At 37.0% G+C, this 10000-nt stretch overlaps 1 protein-coding gene across 1 annotated transcript in view; it reads left to right on the top strand.

Moving 5' to 3' along the window:
* The first annotated feature begins 1647 nt into the window (after positions 1–1647).
* Atu (Another transcription unit) overlaps positions 1648–10000 on the top strand; it is a 10454-nt gene continuing 2101 nt past the window's right edge. Inside the window, exons 1-9 of the mRNA XM_027372551.2 lie at positions 1648–1719; positions 4571–4687; positions 4918–5868; positions 6124–6172; positions 6498–6577; positions 6981–7162; positions 7408–7610; positions 8244–8406; positions 8893–9108. Coding sequence (XP_027228352.2) covers positions 1674–1719; positions 4571–4687; positions 4918–5868; positions 6124–6172; positions 6498–6577; positions 6981–7162; positions 7408–7610; positions 8244–8406; positions 8893–9108 — 2007 coding nt within the window. The 5' untranslated portion in view covers positions 1648–1673. The remainder of the gene's footprint in view (positions 1720–4570; positions 4688–4917; positions 5869–6123; positions 6173–6497; positions 6578–6980; positions 7163–7407; positions 7611–8243; positions 8407–8892; positions 9109–10000) is intronic.

Below are 10000 nucleotides of genomic sequence, written 5' to 3'. Positions count from 1 at the left end.
TTATCATTATTATTATTATTATCATTATTATTATTATTATTATTATTATTATTATTATTATTATTATTATTATTATTATTATTATTATCATCATCATCATTATCATCGTTATTATCATTATCATTATTATTATCATTATTGTCATCATTGTTATCATTCTTCTTATTATTATCATTGTTATCGTGATTATCATCATTATGATTTTCATAACTATTGATACTATCATTATCATTATTATTGTTATTGTTATCATCATTATTATCATCATCATCATTACTATCATTATTATCATTATCATTACCATTAGTATCATTATTATTATTAGTATCATTACTATTGTTATTATGATTTTTATTATTATCGTTACTACCATTATCATTATTATCATAATAATTGCTATTTCTACTATTATCATTATCATTATTACTATCATGATCATTTTCATTATTATCATTATCATCATTATCATTATCATTATTATAATAATTATCATCGTCATCATCATCACCATTATTATCATTATCATTATTCTTATTACAATTTTCTATTACTTGTTATATTACTATTACTATTATCATTATTATCATTATAGTTCTTATCATAATCATTATTATTATTATTATTGTTTCTAATCATTACTTTTATTATTAGCATCACTATTTTTGTCATCATTATTATTATCACTCTCATTTTGCCATCATCATTATTATTAGTATTATTGTCATTATTGTTATCATTATTTATGTTATTACAGTCATTATAATTACCATTTTACTACTATTATTTTTGATGTTATTTCTATAATTATTAACATCATCATTATTATCATCATCATTACTATTATTATCATCATTATCATTATTATTATTATATCATTATCATTATTATTATCATATCATTATCATTATTATTAGTATATCTTTATCATTATTATTATTATATCATTATCATTACTACAATTATTATTATTATCCTTATCTTTACTACAATTATTATTATCATCATTATCATTACTAGAGAGTCGAGAGGAGAAAGGAGAAAGGAGAAAGGAGAAAGAGAGGAAGAGGAAAGGAAGAGAAAAGATAGAAAGGAGAAAGGAGAAAGAGAGGAAGAGGAAAGGAAGAGAAAAGATTGAAAGGAGAAAGAGAGGAAGAGGAAAGGAAGAGAAAAGATAGAAAGGAGAAAGGAGAAAGAGAGGAAGAGGAAAGGAAGAGAAAAGATAGAAAGGAGAAAGGAGAAAGAGAGGAAGAAGAAAGGAAAAGAAAAGATAGACATAGAGAAGAAATATAAGCTAGAGAGGGTCATCTGAAACATTATAAATGTAACATCTAGAACACAAAAATTACTCAAAATTTGGATAGCACAATGAAAAATGCCGAATTAAATACAAATAGAATAAAATTTGATTTTCTCAACTAGAATTACAAAATAGACATTTTGATGAAAGTTGTATATAAGTAAACAGTTTTTAAAAATGTTGAAAGCAACCTCATTTGACAACAGAAGACAAGAAAAAGATAGAATTAACAAATTACCTTTTTCTCAATTAAAAGCAAACCATAATTACCTCTATATTATTAAGTATCTATAGATTACGTTTTAGATATACATTTTTTGGGCATTTGATAAAACTCCAATAAAGATTCTCTCTTGACACCCGAAGCCAAACAAACATGGCGCCTTCTCGTAATCTCACAGAAAAAACGGAAAATGACGAAGGTAAGCCCTATAAACGCGCAGATAATGATGGTGTGGCGATATTATTGAACTTGAAGCTCGAGGGGTTTATGGGGTGTGTGGAAATGGGAGAGAAAATAGGCTGGGTGGCTTATTTGAGGGAGATTGGGGTTACGGGCGACCTGACGGAGCGGCTTGCGTTTGGGAACATTTTATTTTTTTTTATTATTGTGGTGTTGATTTTTAAGATCCACAAGAAGCAACTTTTTTGTCGTAAAGTGGAGAGGTAAGATGGTTTAAAGAAATGTTCTGAAGCGTAAAATTTACAATCTTAGAATAAATCTGGTACAAATAATCTTCAGTTTGAAATAAAAGTTTTGACCGGCAGCCGGCCATGATACTGAGATTGCCTTGTTACTTGGGAATGATTCTGTAATTTGAGTTTACAGCAAATCATCTGCTGAAGCTTAGATCCCCATCTTGCATTAACGAACACGTGAATCTCGTGTGAAACTTGAATTGCGACAAAGACCGCTGAATGAACCACAAGACCTCATTTATGTGGAGGCCGTACCCCTTGACCCCAAATAAGTTGCTGTTTGGCCTGGTGGCATCTGTTACCGAGAGCAATGTCCCTAAACTAGGTTATCTTATGAATTCCAAAACTAAAACCTGTCTATTCATACATTCTGTTTATTTCTTAGACGGAAATTCATACATTCTGTTTATTTCTTAGACGGAAATTCATACATTCTGTTTATTTCTTAGACGGAAATTCATACATTCTGTTTATTTCTTAGACGGAAATTCATACATTCTATTTATTTCTTAGACGGAAATTCATACATTCTTTATTTCTTAGACTGATACCCAACTTTTCATACTTTGTTTATTTCTTAGACGGGGAGAACTCCCCCTGTACACCCTCTTTATTAGCAATTTGCGTCGACTTGTAGGAAACGGACATTAAGAACCCTGGCTGTGTGAGAGTGTGATGGACTTAGTCTCTGAGTGGTGATGTGCAGCCGATATTTTTTGTCATCCAGTGGTATATATGAGGCCATGGCAGCTAGGCCTGTGTTGTTTATGACTCTATTTCTTATGCTCTATGAGATGGTGGTGTCCATTTCCTCATCTGTGTGCGTCGCTTTTGGTAACGTAACCGATATAGCAAACAGTAGCTTAACAGAAATTCATTTGTTATACAATGTTTATATGCATAATAGTGACATACTGTATGAGTGTTAACTTTCTTGCTGTTAATTACAGTGTATGGAAGGAGGATATATGATTTTCTTGAAAGAAAACGCACATTTTGACCTCTTAACCCATTGGCGCCGGGTGTCACGTACATACATGCCATGGCTGTTGTGGACCAAACGCCGGAGGCATCATGCCATGCCCATTCCCGCGCTACTGGCTCGTCGGACGGAGGTTATTTTCCTCCACTAGTAGCGGCTTCATTTATATGGTAAAGATTTTAGGCAATGGCACCTAAAGTGAAGGTAAACCTTCAAAATTTTAATATTTTCATAAATTTTAGCAAAATAAAAGCTTTTAGGTGCTATATGTCGCTCGCAAACTACCGATCGAGCTGGGCGCAAACAGGGGAAACTGCCAGTGCGCGCTAACAAGCCGGCGCATACGTAAATTTGACAAAATTTTTACCCGTCGCTGATGGGTTAAAATGTATATGACTTCTCTTACCTGGATGGTTTATAGTAATTGTTCATGAGTGTCATATTTTTCCATCTCCTCAGTGCTGTGAGTCTCTCTACATCTCTCTTTACTTATATGACAGAGAATCATGCAAGTTTATTTTACAACTGAGTAAGGGAGAACAGAATTTAAAAAAGAGTTGGAGAAAAGGGAAATTCTGTACAAAATTTACAAGTATGAGTTCCAGGTTGTACTACTGTAATAGTATTGCAACTTAAAGTAATGTACTTAATTCTGAGTACTAGACATGTGCAAAAGAGCTATTTAGAGGGTGTTTTTCCAATCTTGTGGTAGATTGTATTTGCATTTAGATGTATTTTAACTTGTAGCAAGTCATAGAATAATGTTTCAGTGAAGTTGGCCATGTTTTGAAATATGGATTTTCTGATGATGGAGGATTAATCATTATGGAATGGATGCACCAAGTTAACCCAGTAATGCTGGTATATTTTGAAGCTGAAAATAAAAGTTTCCGGGCAGCAACAAAAGCGGAGGGCGGGGCTGGCCTGGACTTTGCCCGTGCGCTGGCCGCGTCCCACAGCTGAATCAGAGACCAAGCCCCGATACAGCGACACACTGGCAGGACACCCAGCAATTTTTTTTACAGGCATCTCATATGTGAAACACCCGTCGTAAATGGGTTAAGGCAAATTGAATATGATATTCTTGTAGAGATCAAAAGGTAGCAGTTGTCAGTATAAGAAATAATTTGCAGACATGACTAGCAACACCGCAAACAAAGGTAAAAGGAGTCTACTCAGTACTACCGAGTTTCAGGTCTATCTTGCCGTGCATACTGGGGTGAAGATAGCGTTTCCTAGGGCCCCCCATCAACCCTCCCCTCTGGCAGTGCCCGATGGGCACACCCGGTCACAATGACAAGATTGGTGAATGAATTTTAGATAAAATTTGTTTGTGTACTGTCATTGATGCTGGTGCAGACTTTTATAGTAAGTCTCATAATCCTCTTGCTAGACACTTTCTCATGTTAAAAGGCCAGAGTAGCTTATGGTCCCCCAAAACTAGATATTACAAATTTCGAAAATTAGGTTCAATTTCATATACCGTCTGGAGATTTATGGTTGAAAAGCATTTTCAGAAAATTGATTTATTTTTTCAGTGATATTTTACATATATGATGGAAGTAAGTGAAATGATTAAACACTATTTGCAGATGGAGCAATGGAATCGTCTGACAATTCGGACTCAGAGAGTAGCTCTGGCTCCAGTAGTTCAAGCAGCAGCCGTGCCAGTAGTCGTGCTGACAGCAGGTCACCTGCCAGTGCCCCACGTAAGTGATTTTTTGGAAAATATTGTAAATCGTTCTGCAGTTCTCAGTATGATATCTAATTGAAGGTAATAGTCCCCCTCTAAGGCAAAGATGAAATCAAATAAGCGACCTATTTAATGCATGTGAGGGCACTGAAGTCTGTAATATTGATGGAAAAGTTATGTATTATTCTTAAGCTAAAATGAGGATCCTAGTCAAGCCTTTTTCTATTTTTCTACCTGTGCTTTTAGGGAGTCGAACTCCTTCACCCACTGGAAGCAACAAGAGTGGGTCAGTAGGAGGGATTCGCAGCCCAGCAGGAAGCAGAGGAAGTGGCTCACCTGCCAGCCCAAGAAGCAGAGGCAGCGGGTCGCCCCCAGCGAGTCCTCGAAGCAGGAGTGGATCACCTCGGAGCAGAGGCAGCCAGTCTCCCCAGAGCAGAGGAAGTCGGTCTCCACCAGGATCTCCACAGAGCAGAGCCAGTAGGTCCCCCCGTAGTCGAGGGAGTGGATCCCCGGCCAGCCCACAGAGCAGGGGCAGTGGCCAGCCCCAGGGCAGTCCACGCAGCAGAAGCCGGTCTCCTGCCAGTCAGAAGAGCAGGTCAGCAACTCCAGTAAAGAGTAGGTCTATGACACCTCATAGCAGGTCAGTCACACCTCAGAGAAGCAGGTCTGGCACACCGCAGAGGAGCAGGTCAATTACTCCCCAGAGGAGCAGGTCTGTTACTCCTCAGCGGAGCAGGTCAAGGACACCCCAAAGGAGCAGGTCAAGGACACCCCAGAGGAGCAGGTCAAGAACACCCCAGAGGAGCAGGTCAGGGACACCCCAGAGGAGCAGGTCTGGGTCCCGTGCAAGCAGGACCCCTGTCAGGTCTCCATCCCCAGAGGGTTCTAGAAGGGGCAGCCGGTCACCAGCTCAGTCGGGGGGGAGGGGCAGCAGAAGTCCAGCTGGGAGTGTGACCCCAGTTAGGTCAAGGAGCAGGAGCCGGTCCCCAGTGAGGTCCAGGTCGAGCCGCTCCCCAGCCCGATCCAAGAGCAGGAGCAGGACCCCTATGTCCAGGGCTGGCAGCAGGTCTTCAAGAAGGTCAAAGAGTGGCAGCCGTTCTCCAGTGAGCAAGGCAGGCAGCGAGAGTGGCAAAAGGAAGTCGGCCTCCAGATCGAGGTCACGCTCGCCTCGTCTTAGTGATGAAGAAGGGAGGAAAGGTGAGGACACATTCTGGATGACCTCTGTGCAAGGATCTTTTTGCCTGTTTGTCTCTTATAGATATCCCCTTGTGCGTGTACATTTTGGTATGACAAGATATCTTACATCAAGAAAATACATTGTTTTTAAAAATACAACATGAATATGATAAAGCTTGTATATCAGTAGATTATTACAATAAGTATGTGAGTTAGATGTTTATAATCGTATCTTTTTAGCATTGACTTACCAGTTTATTTCTTTGGTGATTTTAGATAATGCTGAAAAAGGCTCAGATGATGATAGTGATGTTGAAATTGGAAGGTGAGTACAAAAAAATAGTTTTAATACGAAGTGTATTGAATGATTTTACTGCATAAAAGATATTCATGTAAAGTTCATACCTGAAATAGATTTTCATGGAATGATTATGAGTAAGAAAATAGCTTGATTTAGGATGTGACTGTAATTTCTACTTTTTTCTAATAGTATTTTTTTTACCTGTTTTATGTTTGCTGTGATGCATTTCATAATTACAGATGTAAGTATTGCAGATGTTAGATTTTTCCTTTTTTTTCTCATTAGCAAGAGTTTCCTTTCATTTATCTCATTCTTTTATGATTCTGATTTGGTCATTTGTCTCCCACAGGAAGAGGAAGCGTGCTCTCATGAGTGATGACGAGTCAGGAGATGAAGCCAAGAAGAGGAAGTCAGATGACGACGAAGACCGTAAGGAAGTTGTCACTTTTTTTCTTCAGACTTCTAGGAATATAATTAGGATAATCAAAGACAAAAATATTAAGATTAAGGCTTGATTTTTTTTTTTTTTTTTTTTTTTTTTTTTTTTTAATATGGATTCGGGGAGGAAAACTATGATGTCGTAGACTTTGGATTCTTTTAATTCACTTGAAATGGAAGATACACAAATTCAAAATGATGATTTTGTTCATAATGTAGGCTTGAAATTTTAGAATTAGGTTAAAAGAATTGAAATTATGACTAGGAGCATGATTATCATCCATTTTACCTCTATATGATTTCTTTTATATATCAAATGCCTGTGTCTATACATGGCAGTTGCTCAAAGCTGTACCTGAGAGTTCCCCCTCACTCATGTGTTCTCACCTTTCAGTGGGTGCTGAGGACTTGTTTGGAGATGCAGATGACATCAGTGAGGATGAGGAGGAACGCAAGAAAGATGACAGGCGTTCGCGCTCCCGTTCTCGATCCCGTTCCAGGTCAAGGTCACGCTCAAGGTCCAGGTCCAGGTCACGCTCCAGGACACCTGGTTCACCGAGGCTCATTGTACCAGATGTAAGGGCTCTTGTCTTGGAAGTTTCGTTTATTTATATTTTCATTAGTGCCTCTGATGAGAAAGTAGCATTTGCCTTGATACTATTTATCCACATTAGCTAGATATGCTAAATAGACATTTTTGGTAAGTGGTCATGCGAAGGGGAATCTGGGGATTTATGCTAACTTGGTATCATATTTTTGGTAACATGCAAGAGAGTGAACAACCCTAAACAGATATTAAAATACAATAATACTGTACCCAGGATGAGGAGAAGGAAGATGAAGGGCCTCCACCAGAGACGAGAATTGAGGCCGAGATCCCCAAGATCAACACCAACCTTGGGCGCGACATCCACTTCGTAAAGCTGCCCAACTTCTTGTCAGTGGAGACGAGGCCATTCGACCCAGACCTTTATGAGGATGAGATTGATGATGAGGAGACACTTGATGAGGAGGGCAGGGCAAGGTGGGGCTAAGTTTGACGACTTGTATCTAGATTGTTACGTGAATTTATTTTTCTCATTAATTTTTTTCTCTTTATTTATTTGTGTCTGTCTATCTCTTCATTTATGTATGCATATGTAGGTATATATATATAGAGAGAGAGTATGTGTATCTTCCCTGTATCTTTCTGTCTTTACATTTGTGAATTGGTCTGTTTGTTTTACTTGCTTTATCAGTCTTTATTTCTTTATTTTTTCTTAAATTATTATTATTTTTTATTTGTATTTGCCTTTCTTGCCCCTGTTAGCTTTCTTTTAAGTTTCCTTGATTTTATGTAACATATACTAAGAATAAGCACTTTAACATTTATATTTATGATAGAGATTTATAATATAGATTTTATTTTTAGTGGTCTTGAAGTATGCATTTATGATATTTTTTATGAGGTTCATAGTATGCATTTTATAGAAAGTATTGTATAATTTCAATTTTGTGAAGCAGACACAATGATTGAAACTCCTGAAGTTTTGTATCTTATGTTTTGTATTTTACTTGGATTTTGTTTCCACTTCTCCCTCACATTCTGTTTTTCTATACTACTCTATTTCTCTATTTATTTCATTCATCTTACCTCATTTCTCTACTCTCCCTCTAGGCTCAAGCTAAAGGTGGAGAACACTATCCGATGGAGGACGGTCTTTGACAAGGAGGGCAATGCAGTCAAGGAGAGCAATGCCAAACTTGTCAGATGGTCGGACGGATCAATGTCCCTCCATCTCGGGGCTGAGGTCTTTGATGTGTATAAGCAGCCTCTGCAGGTAAGGGCATGGGAGCCCGTGCTGGAATACAGGGAATTTGACTTTTTATGGACGTTCAATAGGAAATTCAGGCCATAAGCTTGTCCTTCAAGCTTTTGATAATTTTTGTATCTTGTATAAGGTTTCGTTTTTCATAATTGTTTTGCAATATATTTTGTTGTCATTCCCATAAAATGGGTTGTTGATGCTTTATAATCATATTAATCCTTTTTAGGGGGAGGAGGGCTAATTATTTTAAATTCATTTCTATTTTGTTCTTGAGTCATATGTCATAATGGCTATAGATGTGCCTGTTACTAACCAGATTCCTAATTCCTATATCATCATTAGAATAGGCAATATATTATCATGTCCTTAATACCTTCTCTGCCATGATGTTGGTCATTTATTATATACTTGCATAATTTGCATATACATGTATTTGTCAGTTACATTGGTATGATTTATTTCACGTTTCTTAACAATCTTTTCATATCTCTCTTTCAGGGCGACCACAACCACTTGTTCATCCGCCAGGGCACTGGTCTGCAGGGCCAGGCTGTGTTCCGCACAAAGCTCACCTTCCGACCGCACTCCACTGAGTCCTTCACTCATCGTAAGCTCACACTATCCCTAGCTGACAGGACACAGAAGACTGTGGGTGTCAAAGTGCTGTCCACTGTATTCCGTGACCCTGAGAGCAGTCACATCGAGAGCATAAGGGTATGCTATAATTTTTATGCTTGAATTTTTTAATAATTTGGTATGTGTGTGATCAGATGTTTCTTTGGATAGTTATGTGTTTATGTTATATAAAATTAAATTTTGTTTTATTTTTGTTTATAATATGTATTTATGGAATTTCTAATTTGTGTGTGTGTGTGTGGGGGTTGTTTACAATTATTAGCACCGCCAAGGAGGTTATGTTTTTGATTGTGTTGGTTAGTTAGTTTGTTCACAGGATACTTCAAAAAGTTGTGAACAGATTTTAAGATTGAAATTCGTACCAGATGTGTCATAGCCTAACTTATATTCCATGAAATTTTGATGGTGATCTAGGTCATGATCCAGACCCAGGAATTTTTGAAAGGATTCATAAGTATTGAGAGATAGGGAAAAATTCTTCATGGGAACATCTTCATTGCATAAGTGACTCTATTCCGTAGGCAGAGGTATGTGCTCTCTGAGTGCTTCTAGTTTATGTCTGTTTTTTAACTTATTAATTAGAGGAGTTGTCTGACTCATTTTTAGCATGAAAGGGAAACATATTTGATTCTTTTATTAGTTATAATAATTTATACTCAATTTTTAAGTAATGGGAGCTTTTATAAAGATTTATAAATGATTTATTTGTATTCATTTCATATTATTTTCATTACTTTATTTGTTTACTTAATTTGTTGAAGCATTTGATAACCATCTCTACAAAATGAATGGAAACAAGTTTTGTTAACCCACTAATGGTGGTATATTTTGAAGCCAGGTGTCTCATATGTGGGTGTCCCACATATGAGACACCCGGAAAAAAGAAATTGCCGTAAATGGGTTAAAAAATATATATCCTATACAACATGTCTTCCAAATTCATTATCTTTGGGCTTATGTTTATCATGTT

Source organism: Penaeus vannamei, chromosome 10, assembly GCF_042767895.1.
Source record: "Penaeus vannamei isolate JL-2024 chromosome 10, ASM4276789v1, whole genome shotgun sequence".
Taxonomy (NCBI): domain Eukaryota; kingdom Metazoa; phylum Arthropoda; class Malacostraca; order Decapoda; family Penaeidae; genus Penaeus; species Penaeus vannamei.
Note: the sequence above shows the minus strand (reverse complement) of the source record. Positions and strands in the feature narration are given on the sequence as shown.